We start from the raw sequence: 22580 nt of genomic DNA on the forward strand, positions 1-22580 counted from the left end.
GCACCCCTGTGACAGGGGTGTACGCCCGCAGGGGTGGGGTGGGCGGAAGTTCGGGGAACGCTGCCACATCAGCAGCTCGGCCTCTGACGTTCTTGTGTGGGACCGACGTCAGAGTCAACGTCATCAAGTGGGCACAGAACCTCCGTTATGAGCGTCCTTTGACACATCAAATAAGTGATACGACTGTCAGACGACCAGGAGACATCACTGCAATACCTATACGAAAAAGCACGGTATCGTGCACACCTAGGGATCATAGCGTGATGCCACTTTGGTATGCCGACATAACTCCTAATTGTCTGTGGAGTGCAAAACAACTATATTTATTGATATTTTGTGGCGAAATAATTAAAAAAAACAGTAGGACACCTTTTGCGGCGATAAACGAGCAAGTTCAATAGAGAGCCGTGCAAATGCTTCAGGGCGAATCACTTCTTGACTCCAACTGACTTGTGCGGGTCACCCTTTAAACCTATCCCGAGCGATGGACCAATTTTGAGCGCAATTGGTCCTATTTTTTAATTTTAGATGTAGAAGCGGCGGCATTTTTTGATGTAGCAGCACCGGTGTTCGAGAAACATGTTGAAAAAAAACATGATCAAACGCTTACTCATGTAGCAAGCAAATGAACACCTTTCCTACACGCAAACACGACTTATAAATGAAGTGAGTGCCCAGTGTCGGATTGCTCTACATGACCATCCATTAGACCACAACACCCAATTTACACTGCCGCTGTCTTTACAGTTCATGGCTCCGCCTACCAATTCCACATACCTAAAGCAAATCCACCCGTGTAGACTTCAAACCACGACAAAGTCCCGTGATACAGCGTAGATAAAAATGATATCTTAAAAGTAACCGGGACCACATCAAACCAGTAGAACGTGACGTCACTGGCACCATCAGCTGTCAGCACTGTGACGTCACTAGCCCGCGCTGGACGGCCGTCTGTCTGCCCTGCCCGATAGGTTGGCAGCGCGTTACGTAGGCGCCAACAGCTGCGATGGCTCAACGCAGAGGTGCAGCGCTAATTCCGGCACGCGCCACGTGTGCGCCCCCGAGCTTCGTGACTCAGCTGCAGCCGTGCCAACGCCTTGGCGATCCGGTGATTGAAGCTCGCGAATCCATTCGACCACGTCTATCACCTCATGGATAATCTAGTAAAGTTAACGACCGCACCATCTTGAGACAGTGGGTAGCGAGGGTGACCCAGGACGGGGTCATCCCGTGACCCACAAGTAGCGACCTCAGGACTGGACTGGCGACAGCTCTCTGCCGGCGGGGCTCCAGCCGTCCGTCCGGCGGACCGTAGCGTCTGGCGGCGTATTTTTAGTGTCGCCGCCACCTCGCGGCACGGCCGGTCCAGTTGGCAGCTCGACACAGCAGCGCAGTCCGCTCCGACCGGAATAGGTGGCCGCCGCCGACCTCAGCCGGTCGGTGGACACTGCAGGGGGCGGCGGGACGATACAATGCAGGGTATGTGGGCGTGGGAGAGACGGACGCAGAGGACGAGCAGGTGGTAAGAGAGATTGGCCAATGTGAATGCCTAACGCTATGGTGGAGATACTGTCGAAATGGCACATAAGCAAGATCGGTCAATGATAACCCACTCGCACCCGTTCTCCACTTGCAGCACAGCCCACCACGACCTCTCAGCACTCTCCACAGGTTCCCTCCCGTCCCGTCACCGTCCCACCAGCCCGTCCGCCGGTGACGGATCGACCGCCACTCCTGGCCGAGCTGTGAGTCACGACTCGGCTCCGAGTCGCTCCCCGCCGGCCTGTGACGTCAGCGGCGGCGCCGGCGGAGGCCGGTCCAGACCCGGTCCGGCGGCGGCGTGGCGCGGCCGCCCGCGGCCCGGTGGTTCGGTGCTCCGCCGGCGGCGAGCGGGCGGTGTGCGCAGCGGCGGTGACGACAGCCGGCTGACACGACCCGTGTGTAGTGCAGTGTGGGCGGTTCTTGTGACGGGTGTACCCGCCTCGGTGATAGAATGGCTCGTGCACAGTCACACACGGCTCCGTCCCACGCGTGTGATTCAGTGCGGTCGTCGCGCGCCACCGCCCCACGCTCGGTGACGTGGTCCCGCGGAGTAAACAAGGTCCGTGTGTGAGGTGTCCGGGGTGGAGACCGATCCGGTGACCAAATACGGCGAGCCGGCTTATTATCCACTACCTCGAAACGATCCAATGAATATACAACGCAGCCTCATGAGGAATCTGGCCGAAGTCGTCTGAAGACGAAGTGGCGAAGTTCCCGGAATTCTATCAAGATGGGCGAGCATTCCTCTTCCCTGGCCTCACTGGGACTGGACTCGTCGGCCGGACTCGCGCTGGACTCTGGCCAGCTCCTTCAGGACGCGGCGACAAAGCGAAAACTGGCCGGCAGTGGTCCGCTCGCGCAGGTGCTCAAGCGGCGCCAGTGTCCGTCCGGTCCCTCCGAGCCGATCGTCGACACTCCGCCGACTCCGGCCGGGCTGCCGGACGGGCCTGACTTCTGGAGCGGCGGCGGCGGCGGCGGCGGCGGCGGCGCGGGGTCCAGTGACGGAGCTGTCGGCGCGGTGCCGAGACCGCAGCTCGCGCGACAGCTGGGGCACGGCCTCAGAGCGGGTCTGGCCGGCGGCGGAGGCGGGGTCCAGGGGCAGCGGCAGGCGCGCGCGGCGGCGGCGGCCATCGGCTGGCGGTCGGCGCCTCAGCGCTCGTTCCCTCCGAGCGGCGACAGTCTGCAGGTGCAGGAGATCAGCAGCGAGCTGTGGCAGGAGCCCGAGCTGGTGCAGCAGCTGCGCACCTCCTCCCTGGAGAGCTGCGGCGCCCTCCCGGCCGCCGGGGTGGTCGTGCAGGAGGTGGAGACCGACCCGGAGTCGGTGCCGGGCTCTCCGCGCTCCTCGCCCGGCACGCCGGAACGGCCGCGCGCCCAGCACGGCCTCAGTATCGTGGAGCTGCACTACGCCGAGGAGGAGGAGCACCAGGAGCACTGGGAGCAGGAGAGCAGCACCACAGAGGAGCTGGTGGTGCTGCCGGAGCGAGCTGTGGGCACCACCGCCCTCAGGCCAGGTGGGTAACTTCACGGCACTACACTGCGAGTATTCGCGGTTCGCTGCAGCACGGCGTAATCTTCTCTGTTTTGTCAGTTCATAAACGTGCCCATCAACCGCAGCACGGACGTAAAATTCCCAGGTGTTTAGGTCGCGGAGTAAACCAGCACCTGAGCGCGTTTGGCATGGGATCGGAGGGAGGGACCTCTGTGGCTTTTATGTCAGTCAAGCGAGAGTACTTACTGGGAGAAAGCGTTACCACACCTTAACCTGTTGTATATGTATATGCTTGTCGTTACACAGCACCCAAGCAAAAAATGTTCGGTTAGGCTGCCTGATGGAAGATAATCGCTTGTAAACGCTTGTAAAGTGGTCCCTTTAATCCGTCATCGTTTACCTTTCAAGCTATCGCGCATGGTTAGGTTACATTGAACCCGATTGGACAGAAGATATCTAAGCTGCAGTGACGGTGGGCCTATGAATATTCGAGTAAGCAATAAGCATGTCAGTGGGTAGACATTGTAACTCATGTCGGTCCAAAAGGCGCATATTTTCCGCGTTACTCTGCAGCTCTGCATACTCTGCTACAAAGTTTTGCAGCATGACAGCTGACTGAAGGCTCTGCGAGTGAGGCCAGCGCTCAGAAGGAATTTCTGCCAGCATGTGCATTACAAATTTGCAGACGAGACGGCCACGGGACCGGCGATAAGCCTAATTACGTCTCAGATAAATAAAGCGGAAATTTATTTGCCGATCGTAAGTCTAGTACGTAAGTCTAGCACAAGTAACGGGACTGAGCGTACCTACTGCCTACGAGTACCGACAATGTAAACAATTTGGCTCAAATACTCAGCCGTTAGCCATTCATCATGGGATTCTTGAATTTAGTTTGGCTGATTTCCAGCAAGTAAATTGTGTTGTTTCTGTACACAGGTTGCTTAGACACATCGTTTACTGGTGTTTACTTATCGCATGGTAAACAACCACTGAGCGTGCTCCAACGAAATATGTGTATCTTTGAACGACGGAGCAGCGTTACAGTGAAACATACAACACTGTTTCGCATTTGCATCTCATGTCGCGGAAAATAATAACCGTCACGAAACCAAATTTATTTGAAAGAAATGCTATCGTCTTTGGAAGCGAATGCGACTGCTGATAGCGAACCCATCTGAATGGAAATGTACCAACGATTTGTATTCAGGATCAATCGCAAGTTTGTTCCGATACTGGAGACTAACAGAGGCGATGCGTCCACGTATTCCCTAATTCTTCGGAAGCAAGTCCGTTTTGTCAGCGGGCTTCACGCAGCTGGTTGTCTGATACGCACTATTGGTATGCCGCAAATACTGTAGTGGACGAAGTAGACGGTAGGCTCGGGGGGGGGGGGGCATTGGACAAAATACGTGCACGGAAAACACCCAAGTGTTGTTGAACCCTGCATAACCCGCATTATGTAATGCGCAACAATCTCAGAGCACAAAAAATGAAACAAAGGATAGTAATTACAACCTGCATGTCGAAAAATACAATTGTGTTCGATCTAGTTTCAACCATAGACCTCTGTATACCGGTATACAGAGGTCTATTTTTCAACATATGCTCTTCAAGGTAAAATGAATTCCACTTGGTCTTTTGGCCGTAAAAAACGTCCACGTATTCAATTCTGGCACAGATCCTTGATGAATCATTCCTGGCAAAAAACATGAAAAGATAACCCCCTCAAAGTTTTGAACTTACAAAAGTAACGTCAACAACAAAGGTACCGCAAGAGGCTAAGAGCCCACTGCACGCTATTTGCCGACAACAGTTTCAGAGCAGCGTGCATAAACCTATTTTAAACATAGACCTATGATAAGACCTATAATATACCTATATATTAAACCGCGAGTAGGTAGAACGGGTAGAACAAATAATTTAAACGTCGAGCCGATAGGCGAGACGTTCAAAAGATATTTCTACCTACGAGCTGTTTAATTATGTTATCTTTCTAGTTGAGGTTTATTTGCCATTGGGTCTACAGTGCAGGGATATTTCTATCTCGCACTCCTCTGAGATGCAAAGATAAAAACTTGTTATCTCTGCATCTCTCTGAGATGCAAAGATAAGGTCTCGAGGGTTCATAGTCAAAAATCAAGAGTTCAACTGAAGATGGGTCAATAACCGAACGGCATTTTTAATGGCTGTTTATGTATGAAACTTATGAAATGCAAACAAACTACTCTAAATCTTTTTTTACATAGATGAATACATTTAAATATAATATTTAATTAACTAAGAATAAACCTCAACATAGAAAGATATAGGATTCCTCATGGCTCACTCGTGGAAGATCGGATATCTTTTCCTCGCGTGTTACAGAAAAACCTCGCTCCTTCGTCGCTCGGTTTTTCAGTAATCCGCTTGGAAAAGATATCCTTATCTTCCACTCGGAGCCATGAAGAATCCTCTATATCCCGTACCGCCGATATCTTTCGGGTGCTTAAAACGTCTCGCCTTCTACCTAGTACCTACTATACATCTCAGTAAATTGACGCCAACAGTCGGGAACAACGCACCACTGTCAGAGACTGCGAAAGGGGCCCTGTACCAAAAACTCACAGAAGTGTTTCTGACAAGCGGTAGCGGGGCAAGAGTATTTTATGTTCAATTCCACTATACATCAAAAAGACATACCCACATTTTAATGGGCACATTGTCCGATGCCTGCTGTCTAAATCAATTAACATATTCAAAGAATTAAGGGACTGATCCAAACGGACATACCCGTGAGATGTTTGGGGCAGTTGTAATCCATTAACCAATAAAAAGATGACTTATAAGTGACAATGTTTACCAGTCAAATTGCTCAATCCAAAAACGGTAGTGAGAAATCTTAGCATACCTATAGCCAATGGCCGCAGGGCATTGGTATTGTATTTTTGAGTTACGATGTAGGTACTTATATCAGCAAAGGGCATCGGCAGCATATTGCTAGGTGATCTCTCGGGGATCTTAATACAGTCGAAGGCACACTTAAAAATCAATATCTCATCATCAATCAAGGGACAATTGGAATGAAAATAAACACGTAAAAGTTAATGATACGTTCTAAAAAAATTCCATGACGGCAACTTAAGGAAACACCTTTACCTAAATACTTTCCTTTATTTTAGCCACTTAGTCTTTGTTAAACTAGCCATCATCTCCCTCTAGTATTTCGCCACCATATTGGGCATCATCTTGTTTCAGCTCTACGGAGTTAAATTCGCCGTGTTACATGGTCACCAGATATCGTCACATCTTACCCGTTGTAAATAGTTCATAGAGAAACTTCCTTCGTTTAATAAGCCTCTAGCCTCTAATAAGCTCAATTTCGAAGGGTACGACTCGGTACATATCTTCAATTGTTCTTCATATAAAATATCCGGTATGATTTCGAATTCCATTAAAATTCGTGAATTTTTAAATAATGTCGGGATTGTTCCACTAGCCCAGTAGACAGGTAAATCCAAACAGACTCCTACTCCGTCTCGGAGCAGCGGCCCGGTGCTGGCTGCAGATTGACATTGCAGAGGGCCGGGCCATCTCTGGCCATCACCCAGATGGCACTCTCTCGTCGCCGCAGTCCTGGCCGGCCCCATCCCGTCCTGCGGTCTTTGCTGAGGTGCGCCCAGGGCCAAGGTTGTCCGTGGTATGCGGTGACTGACAGCGCCCCTGGCGGCCGCTCGGCAAACCACTCGCGGAAATCTCCGGCCGACCAGTCTGACAAGGATAGGGCATTCTTGGCCGTGGCGAGACGTAAGCTCGTTATTCAGTGACGGTTTCAGACAAAACGCAGCTGCCGTCGCTGGAACGAGGCAAATGTCCCTGTCCAGGAGGCGATGTTTGTAATAAATCATGCGGTGGATAAAATTAATGATATTCTTATTGTCCTATTTTTAACGTTATTACCAAAGCAAATGATACAAAACGAAGATTTGCAAAGTCATCAGCGTTCATTTTATTTCACAGTCACATAACCCATTTATATAACCCGGACTATCATTTTTGTGCCTGTGCCAGTGTGGGCATTACCGGTCAAATTAGAATGTCACCAGGCACCACTTACCATTGACGGAAAGGAGGCTGTCAGAGGCCCCAGGAAATCACTCATAACTACCAGGACCTGTTCGTGAGCAGTTGCGTCTATATGAAAAATGGGTCTTTATGAAAAACGGCAACATACCTAAGCAGAAAGTGTTTAAGTGCGTAAATGTACGTCACTAAATTTTGTCCGTCGTCTGAAGTAATTTACTCTGGTTACACCGGTGGTTACACTGGTGTTGTGTATCCTGAACTGATGCTTGCACCGCACTGACATCTATCCGTCTCTGTGTCTTTCTCAGGCGGCGACGAGCCTGCTCTGTTCACTCTCCGACCCCTGCGGCGTCTGATGCATCCCGTCCGCCGCTGCCTCTCTCCTATGGCGGAGGAGTCCTGTGAGGAACTCGACTGGAGCGAGCCAAGAGCGCGCACAGCCAGACAGAGAGAGGACGAGGAGGAGGATGAGGAACGGGAGGAGGAGTCCTCGTCCTCCTCCGGGACGCTGCACGTGCGAGAGGACGCGGAGGAGAGTGTGAGGAGTGAGTCGGTATCGGCAGATTCTCGAGTCCGAGAGGAGGAAAGGATGGAAACGTCCAACGAGTCTTCAACGGTAGAGACTCGCGCAAAAGGGAGGATGGATACGATAGAAGAGTTGTGTGAAACGCGATCTGTTGAGTCCCGTGTTCGCTGCGATAGGAGTGGCGAGAAGGTGAATGCGGGGTCCCTGCCGGCTGTGTCTGGTGAGGAGAAGGAAATGGACTGTGATATATCGTTTAGTGAGTCGTTACCAGTGGAATCCAGGGTTAGACCTGGTGGTGCTAGGAAACGCTTGGAAAACGGTTTGAGTGAAGAATCGGTGGCAAGCTCTGACGACTCCGTAAAGAATGATTCGAGAAGCGCTGGGACAGAGGACGCCACAGAGTCCAGCCAATCGTCAAGCCGGTCGACACAGCACAGAACGAGCTGGTCACTACCGAGCGAGGCTGTTAAAACGGACTTCAGAACACTCTACATCCCGCGAACAAGCGTGTCATCTTCCAACGGCTCCCGCGCGGCGGAGACGAACAGCAGCAGTGTAGTGAATAGAGTGAGCTGGTCACTTCCTAATGAAGCACGTATACGTAATGGTAACGGAACTAATGAATCCGCTGCCAAGGAACAGAGCAAAAAGGACCCTGATCACAATGTGACGACGACCGTCAGTTCCTCTCTGCCGAACGTGGCGATATCCAGGGAGGCAAGGCAGAGGAAAAGCACCGTACTGAGCGGATCAGTGCCGAATGAGGCACGGCTGAAAGAGGAAGAAAAGTCGAAAGAGTTAGAAAAAGGTGGTGATAAGGCGGAAAACCGATCTCAAACTTCTTCCAGCACAGATGCAAAGGATGAAAGCAAAGTAGAGATTATCGATCGCACAAATGACAAAAAGTACAATTTCAGTGCCTTGAGAATGAAAAGAAAACAAGCACAATTAGCAGCTAAGGACAAGAAGGAAGGCAAAACAAAATCAAACACTACCAATCAATCAAAAAGGCCGTCGAAGTCATCGACAGCGAAAGAAAAACCAGCCGCCTCCGAGAGTAGAGACGAGAACCCTGAAACTGGATCAAGTAGATTGATGCCAGACTCTGCCGAGGGCGACGAGGGAAGGGATTCGCAGAAATGTAGCGAACCGGCAAAGACTGGGAAAAGTGAAAAGGCCAAAGATGCACCCAGCACTGCAACCAAATCGAAAACTTCGCAGGAGATAATCGAAGATCTGGAGAGCGACACGAGCTGGCGAACGATACGACCCACGGATCCTAAAGAAAACAACAGCGGCCAACGTTTAGGTGAGACTAATCCCCAGCTTACACAAAGAGTTCAGCCGGGGCTCGTCGCTCAGCGCCTTTAAAATTAGACGCGCCGCGCGCTGCAGTCGCCACCGAGATTAGCCGTTACTGCTGCGGGCTCTCACTCAAACAGGCTGCTCTAATGATGAACTGCGCTCATCGTTTGCCAAACAGCCCTCGCCTCGGTCAAATGCTGGCCCAATGTTTGTTTTGGTGGGCTTTAATAACAGTGTGTCTGAAATATGAGATGCGAATCACTTGAGGGCCGTAAGATTGTTTTAAGATCTACGTAATGGCTTGCATGTGAGCGAAGCTCCTATAAATTTGTCAGTGAAATCGAGCATGCATCGCGTAACTCGGTGGGCATTATTTTTCCGGTTTTATCAACTATCTATATAACTAACAGTTATAGCTTCTACATTCAGGAGCGCCAATTGTTTCAATAAAGTCACCTGTACCATGTCCCTTGACCCAATTCAAACATGTTTCCAGAGCCTCCATCAGTGCTGACTCCTCTGACCGACCTCGAGTGCTACGTCACGGAGACGCTGATGCTGAGTGCCGAGGTCACCGGTCAACCGTGTCCCGAGGCACGCTGGGTCAGCAAACCGTTCCTGTGAGTCAGCAGGGGGGGGGGGGGGGGCAGACGCGGCGGGACACAAGTACAATGTCGAAAAGCCGAAAAAGTAAAATTAACGTCTGAATGCGAAACATAGACCTTACTGTCTAGTAATCATTTCCATAACAGTCGTTTCAAAGTACTGTTTTTACGCTATTGAATCACTCTTTTTACCTTTCTTTTAGGTCCAGTCAGCAGGAGGAATCACTGAGCACGTGAGGAAATAAGGAGATCCTTGCCTGCCTGAGAGTGTCCAAAACTGACCTGTGCTCGTAATCTCCCTCGAAAAGATCAACTGCATGATGTGTGATTATGTGTGTCCTATTTGTGTCAACATTTAACAAGAACGTGACCTGAACTGAGTGTGACTAACTTTGGAAAATCGGCAAGGAACGTGGTTAAGAATGGCATCGTGTTTGCAAGTGCGTAATGTCGAATGCATCAGATGCATTGCTCTTTTGAACACTTGTTAGTGAATATTGCGTAACGTTTTGTGCGTAATGTTGTGTGTATCTATTAGTTATTTTCAACCAGCGAACTGCCACAAAGTAGCGATCTTTATTGCCTTATCAGCAATAAACGTACTTACGAGCATTTTAGCTTTGCTCATGAAAAGTCAGGCTGCAATTCTAAAATTTGTTTTTCTCATGATTCCAGGCACAGTGATAACACATCGTTGCATGCTATCAAAATCAATGTTGTTTTGTTTTGTGTTACATTTGTCCGTTTGACGTGTCGAATGAGGAATATCTGTCATCGTTTTTTTTTTTGCATGCAACAGTTGCAGAGCTGATACTGTGGTGTTATGAGTTATGCATAAGCGCTGAATGGGAATGTCAGCAAATACATGTTTACATTTTTAAATATCTATGAAAATACATTTTCCGATCTACACCAATGACAGTGCTGTTTACCGCTACAAACGAATACCGAGTGTTTATACAACAAGAAGGGTATCAATATCAGTATGGCAGCGTCGGTGTCTGTCAGAGAGCTGGATAAACCAAGTAAGTAAACCGACAAGGAAGAATGGTTACTAAATGGTTGAAATCAACTGTATAAGAAGAGAATATTTTTTTAACTTCGTGGCAAAATCTACTGAATATCTTTTTTTGAGAAATTAAATATGAAAGTGATAACACATCACCACTATGAAAAAACTAAATTTGAGGTATATTTCACTGAAAGAATGCTTCATTTGCGTCACATCACTATCCCACGACCCGCTAACATTCGTGACAGTGATTCCTCACTGCCCCCCCCCCCCATCTCCCCCCTAGACTCAAGGAGGGTCAGACGGTGAAGACGGACGACCACCACCTGATCCAGCGTCAGGGACCTCATCGCCACCGGCTGGTCCTGCCGAGACTGAGCTACAAGGACGCCGGACGGTACACCGTGGTGTTCACCAACTCACAGGGCGAGGCCGCCTCGCACTGCAAGGTCGTCGTCAGACGTAAGTGGGCAATGGGCGAGCAGGACGGTTACTGGTTATAAGGGGTGCGACCCATAATCTATTGCTGGTATATACATATTATCCATGGATGTGTTTGATGGATGTAAGACATGTCTAGTGCTAGTTGTTGAATGTCTCGATTGTTTTTCCCGGGCGAAAATCTCAATTATTTTTTTATCGTGGAAGTCCGTGATTAATAACCGTTCACTGTTCACCGTCCCTCCAACGATTGAGCGATAAATTAATGAAACAGCTGACAGTGTTGTCAAAACAGACCCAGCTGTCTAAAAGACTGCCACTTTGACATCCAATTCGTTTGGCTCGAGTGAACACCATCCACGCCCCACCTTTCCAGCGCTGACCGAGCTGAGGGCGCCCCATTTCTTCACTCCCCTGGTGCCGCGAACGGTGTGCGCCGGTGATAAGGCCCAGTTCAGCTGTGAGGTGCGCGGGTCACCGCTGCCCAGTGTCACCTGGTAAGGCCATCAGAAATACGAGCCTCCTAATAACTTAGGAGTGGTCTAAGGGTCATTTATAACCAGTGTCTGATGTTGAGATGATATTAATATGTGTCTGAATGCCTGTTCACTCATTATGTGTTTTAATGTCAGTATCAATAAACAGAATGATAATGAAGTTGTGATATTAAATAGATTTAGACGTTTCGAAAGTCGCGTTAAAATTGAGGCCACATAATCTTGACCAAACTGCTTAAAATAATCTAACCCCCTTCACGTTGTCTAATCTGATCGTCTGGTCCGTCCTCCTGTGTCAGGTTTAAGGACTCGGTGGCGCTGCGCGCCGGTCCAGAGGTTCTGATGACCTATAAGCTGACCACCGGGCTGTGTTCGCTGACCCTGGTAAAGGTCCAGGTCGGCGACGGAGGACAGTATACGTGCCGCGCCTCCAACCAACACGGTCATACTCAGATCCAGGTGGGGGTGAGACCAATGCTGTTTTACTAGGTTTTTCAACCGCATGCAACTGTTATGATAAAGGTAATTTTTTTTCAAGATAGTTTTTCATGACAGTTGTAAGCTTTTTCAGTCGCCAAATATTTCTAGCGCAAATTATGCATTTAAACAATGCAAACAAAATAGTCACAATTCCAGAAATAACGCAAAATATTCATTTGTCCGCAGACCACACTCCAAGTCATCGAAAACGAACAATGCGATTCGACCGAGGCGAAGTCACAGGACACTGCGGGCCGTGTATCTGCGGAAGCGACATCGATAGACACTCAGGACACATCGTCTACCAAAACCGCAGCGGGTGGAATATCCAGATCAACGGAAAACGGGAATCTGGATGAAGCCAAATCACCTCCTGTTATAAACCTGGCACCATCAGATGCTACGTCTCCACAAAATATGACGCATAAAGCCCAAGACACCATCCCAAACGGTTTAGCACAGCCCTCTGGTGCTGTAATTCATTCCAAAGAGCAAATGGTAGCACCTACCACCCAGTCCTCCAGCGGAGGAGGCTCAGTAACGAACACATCTACGAGAGGGGAGCAGCCGTCGTCCTCCGGGGTGTCCTCCCGTCCGACCGGGGAGGTGGCGCCACCTAGCGCCCAGGCCGGGAAAGCTCAACAGATGGCGCCACAGGGTACTGCTCCTGGCTCCAGCGAGGAGAGGAAAACGTTATCGCCAGCATCGGACATCTCATCTTCACAAACAGTCCAGTCCAGCACAAATGCTTCAAACAATGATGTGCAGGTGCCGGGCATCACCAGTTCGTCTTCAGCGAAAGCGTCTGTGGTCATCAACCATCCCATCAAAGTGGCACCATCATCAGAAAACCTGCCGGAAAAGACACTCACTACGGAAACTCCAGGGAAAACGTCTTTCAAAAACACCTCGAATGTGAAGTCAACCAGCCTCCATGAGAAGACACCGGGTGTCGCATCTTCAAAAAACGTTTCTTCAGTGGATAACTCTACCCAAAATGCAACTATCAACGAATCGTCATCTGTCAAAGATCGTCAGCGAACGGTTGAGGCTCTCAAAATTTCGACAGAGCAGGCTGGTGACGTCAGATCCCATCCAGTTGAGCTGACGCTGCCCGACGTCGGCAGGTCACATCCCATTCAAGTCCCGTGTCAGGTGGCACTGTCTCATCCGATCGAGAGCGACTCACCAGTCAGGACCACCAAGGCAGGAAGAGAGAGCTGCAAAAGGGCACCGCAAAATAGCGACAGGTGAGTCACACTGAAGGTAAATGCAGACAACAAGCATTTATTGAATTGTTTCTAGCTATGCTTCTTTTATCAGAGTCATAGGTAACTAACAAACCCATACCTATCACCTGAATTTTTGGTCTCATTAATCCGCATCTTGATTTTGTAATTCGATGGCAAAAGACTATCTGATCTATTTTAACGCCTATCTCATCTATCTCACTAGGTGCATACAAGCGTAGGCACCAACTACAGAAGTGCTTTTGAGAAGTGTTAGTGCCAATTTTTCAGATGGCTTCGATTCATCAGTTCTGATTTTTATGAAAGATCATGTCCTATAATTCACATGTTACGCATCAACCAGCTTCGACGGAGGCGAGCCGTGCACCAAAATGAGCAGCCACAATTTCACAAAAGAACACCAAAAGCTTCTGCATTAGAAAAAGTGCAAGTATTTTAACCACATCTCACACCTCGAGCGGGCCCTAGCCTTTGCTCGCGCCTACACAACCAATGCTGGCTGCTGCCGCCGCTGCGCGACCGACCAACCGACCGACCGACCGCCGCCCGGGGCTCGCTGCCTGGGGCTATTTACGTCTGGTACACGCGCCACGTGCCACGACCCCCCCCCCCTACCCCACCCCACCCCCGCTCGGACGATGTTCATGACGACAAAAACAGCCCCTGGGCGGCCGGCAGGTGCCGAAAGCTGTACAGAGTTCAAACGGAGCCGCCGTTACCGACGGCCTAATCAGGTGCCGGGCCAATTTGAATCGAGAGCGAGATACCTAATGAGCCGTCGGGGGTGATCAGAAAAAATGACAGCTATGAATGAGATATCACACACGATATTAGTTAATTCCTCACAGCGTTATCACTGGTGCAAGGTCTTTTGGTAAGCATTCTCACAATTTTCATTCCATTCATTTCAGTTGAGTTGGGCAGGGGTGTGGCGACGCCTTCAACATTCAACAGTGCGCTGAAAGAATAGGTTTCAGCTGGATGTGCTTTGGTTGGCCAAAAGAACTGATATGCTACGCACTAAAAACTTTATGCAAGACACGAGACGCCCACAATTTTATCTCACACCACACTAACTGTCACCAAACCGGACCTCCCCAGCCCTCGGCAAACGATCCTCCGTGCGCCCCTGCAGAACGGCGCATCAAAATCACCGCATCCAATTGTGGCGCCCATCCTGACGCAGTCTGTTACGCTGCTGTCGCTCGACTATGCGGCTCGCGCGTTTCGGCGCGCCGCGGCCGCCATCGTTTGGCGCCATAAACTGGCGTTTGGCGCGTGGCCCTGACTTTTCGGCCCGCCGAGCGGTGGTCAGCCTGGCACAGAGCCCGACTTCGGCGAATTGGTGGCGGGATGGTGGTATCGATAGCAATGGTGATGGTGATACCCGAGGTGGTGATGGGGTAAGAATAGGATGGCGATTGAAAGTTGATGGCGAAGGTGATTGCCAAAGCGATGGTGATGGTAAGAATAATGATGGCGCTAGCCAAACCGCTGACAATAGCGATGGCGATGACATTTGGCGCTCAATACCCATTGCCAAGAATCGTGCAGTGACTCGCTGGCATCCGCTCTCCGGACAGCGGAGGAGACAAGAGGGGGTAAAGAGGAGGAGGCGGGGGGAGGCGAGGGAGGGGAGAACAGGTCGCGCTGGCGACGTCAACAGTCCTCTCTTCGACGACCAAACGTCAGCGCGATTTACTGACCACGAATCGAACTGACTGGCGCCGCGAGCCAAGCGGCCTGACACGGCCGCGGGTCGCGTCGCGTCGCGTCAGTCCGGCGCCGCCGATGTCGGCGCGACGGCAGGGAAAATGTGGCCGGCGCCATGAGCGGCGGGGAGGCGGCGGCGGCCGGCTGGGCGGCGGCGGCCACCCTCGGCTACGTGGTGTGTGACGTGCTGACCCGCGCCGCCGTCCGCAGGCTGAAGGGCCCGCCGGAGGAGAAGGACCCGCCGCCGGAAGAGGAGGAGAGGGAGCCGACCGACCCGCCGCCGCCGGCAGCGGACCGCCCCGACCACCAGCTGACGGCGCCAGGTGCCAGCGGAGCCGCCACCGACGCCACCGACGCGCCGCCGCCGACGGCCGCACCAGGTGAGGGGAGGGCCGGCCGCGCTGGCGCCCCGGGGGAGGTTGAAGGGGAGAGGGGGCGGCCGGTACCCGGAGTGGGCGTGGCCGGGGAGTGGTGGTCTGTGAGATACTTTATGGGATGGTTGAATCGGAGACGGTGTGTTGTGAGAAGCTCCAGGGGAAGCTGAGGTCTTGACTTAATTAATCAAGTCCATTCAAAAAGATTCCAAATGATAACTTGACAAGGCTTGCATGATTTGATTTCTTTCAGTAGGCATGCATGACATTACTTAGCCCTAACTGATAATGAAATAGGTTTCTACCGTCATTAAACGCAGACATGGGACTGGGAGTGATAAACACTTATAAGACATTTTCTATGAAAACTTCAAGCGTTTATTATCGACGTTTATAGCACTCTACCACATGTATGTAGTTTGCAAGTCCGAAGGGGAGAAGCGGGGATAGGGATGATATGGTACCGATGCCAAGTTTTAATGAAACCTGTATGAAACCATTTTACTGCCTAAATAAAAACCTACGATGGAACAATATACTCGCTGTCAGATTAATACTCAAGAGATATAATTGAACACAACACATAACACCGGGAATTGTTTTGAAGATGCATCCTTGACAGAAGATGCACTGCCAGCGGACTTGTGCCAGAAAAGCGCTAAGAAGTAGCCAGCTCTTGGCTTGTGGCAAGCAAGATTAGCGTGCGTGGCATACTGTTCTCGGTGCAGCCGTCCCGTGCTGAGCCAGCTGCGACCCTGCCGAAGACCTGAAGCTGTGCCCTGACCTTGCCACCGTGGTTGTATTTTGAGCTTTCAGAGAACGGCACCCGACCTTGCCGACAGGCTAGGGTCAAAGAGAGGTCGCATCGTCCCCGTCCACATTGGACCACATGAAAACAGAACAAAATTGGGTTATGTAGGATATATCTGTAACTTAAAAAAACAAGGGCTTAAAGTAAGAAACATTTTTTGGGGGAGGGGAAGAATCTGGTATGCAGATTCAGTGTTAACGCGTATGACGATATAGGTATAAATGTCACCAAATTATACATCGTTTTTGTCAAAAATTGTGTTGGTTGATTGCATCTTACTAATGTCACCGATCGTTATCAGTGATCCCTCTGATAGGCATCTCCAAACAATACGTCCGTTGTCTTATGTCGGGAAGAGATCAAACAAATAGCTACCACTACTGATACCTGTGGTAGAATTACTTCAGCTTTAGTCCCAGTGTTACCATGAGGGTCAACATGCACAGAAGGTTGCCAAGCATAAGACGGTGCCAGACGGTAGAGATTTATACCAACAGTAGGTACCATAGTTGAGTGCGGAAATGAAGACTGTAGCGACTGTCAACACTCATGATTATGACCGCATTTCCGCCAGCGCAAGGAAGTAATCTGGAAAATTTGTAGCACGGAAGTTGTTACTGAAGAACATTTCTGCTGATATAAAGGCTTTCTAACATGAGAAGCGAGTCCTAAAACCGACGAAGGCTGTGCGCGATGCGCATTGGACAGAATATTTCATCTCTTGCTGCTCAGATTTTAGCACTACGTTCTTCATTACGAGTAAACAACAAAAATAGCACACCTAAAGCCATGTGCCAGCCCAATAATTTAACAGTTTCCGGCGACACATTCCGTCTCTCTACGACCATTAATTCGCCGGCGATATGTGTCGCGACTGTCTTGTGCCCTTCTCCACGTCCCTGGCTCCTGGCACAGGACCGTTCGTAGTTCCCCCGTCGTTTGTTAGTTGCCACTCCCCGACAGCTGAACTTGAGCGGCCGGTCGCGTCGGTGGGACCGGCCGGCCGGTGCCAGCGGCCCGTCTGCAGTGTTGCCACTGTGTTGCAGAGCTCGGACGCGCGCCAGAGGACGCGCCTGACGTCGGGAGAGGACTGAGGCGAACCGGGGAGAGCTCACTCAGCAAGCCGCCTCCGGTCATCAGCTGGTGAGTGTCACCATCGGGAGCTATTGAACATGACTTCTCTTGTAGACTTACAGAAAAGGGTTCTTAGAATCACATAAGTTAGCAATAACGATATTTAGAGGCAGCGAGTTGGGTAATTTCTATCGTTCTAGGTTAAGTTCAAGCGTTTTGGCAGGTCGCATCGCTGGTATCGAGTAAGTGGTAAGATTATTTGAATTACGCGATTACAGCTGTTAGAATACATTTATCGTTGACCGCTTTAACCCGCGCCCCACTGGGGGGGGGGGCTATTTATAGCCCCCCCCCCTCCCGTTTTTCTGCAATAACTTCCAAACCGCTTGACGAATCGACGCCAAACTTTCAGTACCTTCGGCTGCATCAATTTGACACCTTGTGTCAAAATTTGAACTTCGTAGCTACCATAGGTCGGCCGGAAATGACGTCAGAGTGACGTCATGTTCGTCCGATTTCGACGCAAAACATTGAACCACGGCAATCGCTCCCAAGAGCTCAGTTTTTAAGCTAGATCCAATTTCTTTGCATGAAAGGACTCAGAATTGACCGCGCTATCAAACTGCTATCTCGGATTTTCAAAATTTTGAAAATTTCGAAAATTTTATATAATAATATTCAAAATTTATATTTTTTTTATTTTTTTCAAAAAGTTTTTGACTTTTCGAAAAAACCGGAATATATGTGACAGAACGCATGATTATGACTAACTCTAGCAAGTTTTAGCTAAATATCTTCAAAAATGGCCAAGTTATACGCATTATTGCAAAAAAAATCACAATTATTAATTTTTCAAATCATTTTTTCAGTACGTATTTGGCATCGTACACCAATATAAATGGCACCATCGTGTTCCTGAGCTCAAACTGCATCCAATAGACACCTTTTTTGTTGAAAAATTTCAATTTCAAAATTTGACCTTTTTTGACCTGAAAGTGACCTGACCTAAGCTAATTTCGACTCAAAATGACCTTGAATGACACAGACGACATCAAATTCGAAATCTATGGCCTAAATGGACCATAAAACATGTGTCACGTGACCGACGCATGATATAATATTTTCGTGACCTGTGATGACCTGACCCTGACCTGAAAATCAAAGTACAAGTTTGGTACCCTCAAGGTATCTAGAGCATCTGTTCACGAGTGTGGAAACCAAAAATGAGCCTGATCTGACTTGTAAGACGGCGGCCAGAGCCCAAAATGTGAACAAGCCAAAGTGCTAATAATTTTTACTTTGACCTGACCTGTGACGTCATCGGTGACCTCGAGGTCAATGAAATTAGGTTTCGCTCGACAGTTTTTCCGGGGCTATCAGACGCCGTTTGAATTTTGACGATCGGCCCAGTAGTTTCGGAGTTAGGAGGGGGGGCTATGAATAGCCCCCCCCCCCCCAGTAGGGCGTGTTATACACAGACCCCAGTGGGGCGCGGGTTAACAGCGAAATATTGTTGTTAAAAGGTTAAACACTTAAAAAGATTGGTTGTATTTGTTCATATTCAAGGATGGTGTTGGACTTTTCAGCCTTTTTGATTGTGCAATGACTTTGTGCTGGTGCTCACACATGTGTAATAATTTTACAGCTTCCTTCAGCTTTTTATGTGCTATCTCTTTATTGTTGGCCAATGCATTTCAGTATCTGAAAGTGAAAAAGCCAAACAAAACACCGATAATTGGAAAGAAAACAAATAGTTAGCCGTTTTGGCTTTGGCCCAACAGACGAATGTTGCTTGAACTCCGATCGAATGGCGGGGTCAACACAGACAGTGTTGTAGTAAAGAGTGAAAGAACGGGCTGTGAAGCCTTTGAAATCGCCTATTCCTATCAGTATTAGACGGAGGGTACATCCATTAAACTAGGAGCCAGCCAAAAAATGTGCTGTTCAATGTTAACACGGCAAAGCTAAAATAAATAATTAAATGATGAGCCAAGTTGGCAATGAAGGCAGTTAGAATTACCAACAAAATATGTGGTTTTCGCTTTCCCTCCCTCTTTCAACTAAGTACTCCACATTAAACGGTCAGGAAAATTCACACAATTTCAAGCAAACCAAAACTTTTTTATATTCACTTTCATTATGAAACATATAATCTTTATGCTATGATGTCCTCATGCTGCTCATTCAACAATATTCCAAACATGTTTCTCAGAACCCAAAACAAGCTTTCAAAGCGGGTTTCATTCATGCACCAAGCACCAAGAAGAGTCGGCTACCAGATACTAAACATTATACTAACGACTGTCCGACAACGGTGTTGGAAAGGGTCAGAAGGCCGCCCACACCCACCGCTTAAGCACAAATAAGTGAAAGCGCCTGACGTGAAAGTAAGCAAGCGTCCATCTTCTTATAATAACACAAACATTGACTCTGCTAATAGGTGCGGTAGTCAGGTCAAGCCACGTCAGGGGATGAGACTCCTTTCTCTTCTCATGTCAGCTCTACCCCAGATAGCTGTCAATGCCCAATGACCATCCCGCCCTCCAAACGGGCGTAGTTTCGTCTGTCGCCACAACAGCCGTCGTTGCCCGCTGGCCGGATCCTCCCGTGCCGCCGCTGGCCGTTTGCCGGCTAATTTTAGTGGTCGGCCGGCCGGCCGGCAGCGCCCTCACTCTGGCCCGCGGCCACCGCGCCGGCCGTACCGCGCCGTCAGCCAATCAGCGACCGGCCAGTGACGTCACGGGGCTCCGCTAAATGCGGCGACGCCCGGTGACAGTTCTTGTCCGAGAGCGGTCCGGCTCTGGGAACTGAGCGAGGATGATGGGTGGAATAGACAGACTCAGGGCTGTGCATTGAATGACTGCACAATGCCCCAGGCAGTTCAATAGGCTTCAATAACCTCTTAGCTTATTACAGACATAATAAGCGCAATCGGATTTGATTAACATTTAAAATCATGTCATTGTTATGCACATAACCAGTTCCCATTGTTAAAACGCCCGAGTCTCAGCACCTTCATCTTCCATTTAGTGCGCCGCGGCGCACCGCACGGCTGCCAGCGCATTGCGGCACAGCATAACTTTAGGCGTTAACTCTTAGCGCCATCTATCGAGAGGAATATCGTTCCACCATGGCTACAGGGAAAGACGAGACAGCATGGATCTTTCAATGGTTGTATTAATTCCACAGCTCTTTTTTTTAGAAGGCTGGCACATAAAACCAGCTGTGTATACAAGTATGACGACGAAAAGAAGACGTGTAACTTGACAAATGACAAATGAGAAGCAGCAGCTTCCTACAACAAATGCAACACACCGCATTCATCGGTCCTACCCTAACCCAAGTCCATCTGACATCTACATTGGCCACACCTCTCCAGTTTCCGTATTTTCGTCCCCGTCAGGCTCAGACAACCATCGATCACTACTGATGAACGATTCCCTCACGGCTCAGAGCCATCCAGTCAGCGTCCGTGGCCAGCACCGAGTCACGGAGCCTCGGAACCACATTCTCGCTTCTCCCAGCGCGCGGCCCCGCATTCCTCGCCGGTCCGCTGGCTCGTGTCGCGCGCCGCGGCGCCGAGCCGCTGGCACAGCGTCACCGCCGACGCAACAGCTGACGGCTGCGTCGGCGTCGGCGATTGGCCGGCGGCTGCGGCGGTTCCGGGTGACCGTCGGCGGCGACTCGGCCGGCGGAGAGGGCGGTGGGTGTCTGCAGCGCGCTCCGTGGTCGGTGGGGCTCGGCGCACGGCGGCGGTGGGCGGTACCCGGTGAGACAGAGAACGGTCACGGCCTGCCCGCAGGCGGAACGACGCGCGACCCGTGCCCCGGTCAGCGCCGGTCAGGGTCATGACCTCGCCGGAGGCGGAGGTGACGATGGACGCGACTGAGGTGGCTCCTGAGGCGGTTGCTGAGTCGGCACCTGAGGCGGCCCCTGAGACGGAGGTCACCAACGAGCCAACAGTAGCCAGCGAAGAGCCAGCGATTGCCGAAACGGCGCAACCCGCGGCAGAACGTAAGTACCAGAGATGTTTTCTTGTGAAGGGCTTGAAACGCGGGCGTGGCATGATAAATCCGATGGCATATCAAATCGAATAGTCGGCATACATGTATTTACCCATACCTATGCATTTATTTTTCCTTGCTTGAAGATTGCACAATATGATTTTGTCATTGTTGTGCTGTTGTTTGTTTGCTTGCTTGCTCATGCTGCTAACACAACACCCCGACCTGTCTGTCTGTTATTAAGGGCTGGAGAACATGTATCTTTAGTATAAGTGCAACACTGGCGGATCCATTGGGGGCTAATGCCCCTCCCCGCAGCGCCCGAAATCGACAAAAATTTGCGGTTTTTCGACAATCAAACAAAAACTTAACAACTTTGATAAGGAAAGGTTTATTTTTTAGCTTCACAGCAGTGCGTAAATAATAGAAATCCGTTAAGTGTTTTTTTTTTATTTGGAGAAGCGTTTTTGGGGTATGCCCCCGCAGCGTCCAAGACCGGTTTTTTATCCGCCTGTGAAATGCAAGGCTATATGGTTAGTGGTTACTACTATTATTTTATTATTGCATTGCAACCTGTATTGAAAAAAGCTATAACTGCGAGTTTAGACAAGCACTGCAGATTTGGCAGGTTACGTCAAAATTTTATTTTATATGAACTTTGTCTTCTTTCTTCTTACGCTTAACAACAAATCTAGTTAACCAACTCATAATTTTGCCCATTCTTTCATCCCACTTCCACTGCTATTCCTTTTTAACGCTCCTTATACGACTTTAGTCGTTTTTTTACGACTTTTTTCCTTTTACGATTGCCGCACATTTTATAGGTTATGGTTTGCGTAGGCGTATATTTTTTTAACTTCCGATCCCTAAAAAGGTGTTATTCAAATGTCTTCACATTTCATCTCCAATTTTTAATCAGGCAATTTACCTGATTCATATATCAGTAGTCGCAAAAGTATACCAACGTTTATCTGGTCAATCATAAAATTTGCGCATTGCATACTACTGTCGAAGGTAATTAGCACTGAGTACGATAGAGTTCTCTGCGGATTGAAATCTAAGTAAAACGTCAACAAACTACGGTCAACTGTTGAAAGCCAGCGTTTAAATCATTGACAGGTTGGCTGGTAACTAAATACGTCCGGTCACCCATACCCCAGAGTCCCTAGTGACCCCATCTCAAGTGTTTGTTGGTTCTGGCGGCCATTACTTGCCCCTGGCGGTCGCCAAAGTAGTTGCCAGCCTTGGGACGATGCTTTTGGGCGCCTGGCAATGCTGGTTTATACACAACTAATTCGTTTGTACTGAAAACAGACCATGTATGGTGCTAATCTTTTCTAAATATCGGCAGCAACGAATGTTGCTGCATGGTGGCATAACTGAATGGTACAATAT

At 49.6% G+C, this 22580-nt stretch overlaps 1 protein-coding gene across 2 annotated transcripts in view; it reads left to right on the forward strand.

Annotated features, from left to right (window-relative positions):
• The first annotated feature begins 1785 nt into the window (after nt 1–1785).
• LOC122371177 (obscurin-like) overlaps nt 1786–22580 on the forward strand; it is a 51761-nt gene continuing 30966 nt past the window's right edge. For both annotated transcript variants that reach the window (XM_043347317.1, XM_043347325.1), the window contains exons 1-11: nt 1786–3053; nt 7402–8928; nt 9421–9544; nt 9733–9762; nt 10828–11003; nt 11359–11479; nt 11779–11938; nt 12146–13209; nt 15133–15302; nt 17154–17250; nt 20984–21195. In XM_043347317.1, the coding sequence (XP_043203252.1) occupies nt 2273–3053; nt 7402–8928; nt 9421–9544; nt 9733–9762; nt 10828–11003; nt 11359–11479; nt 11779–11938; nt 12146–13209; nt 15133–15302; nt 17154–17250; nt 20984–21195 (4462 nt within the window). In that variant the 5' untranslated portion in view covers nt 1786–2272. The remainder of the gene's footprint in view (nt 3054–7401; nt 8929–9420; nt 9545–9732; nt 9763–10827; nt 11004–11358; nt 11480–11778; nt 11939–12145; nt 13210–15132; nt 15303–17153; nt 17251–20983; nt 21196–22580) is intronic.

The sequence above is a fragment of the Amphibalanus amphitrite genome, unplaced genomic scaffold (assembly GCF_019059575.1).
Source record: "Amphibalanus amphitrite isolate SeventyFive unplaced genomic scaffold, NRLGWU_Aamphi_draft 000035F_arrow, whole genome shotgun sequence".
Taxonomy (NCBI): domain Eukaryota; kingdom Metazoa; phylum Arthropoda; class Thecostraca; order Balanomorpha; family Balanidae; genus Amphibalanus; species Amphibalanus amphitrite.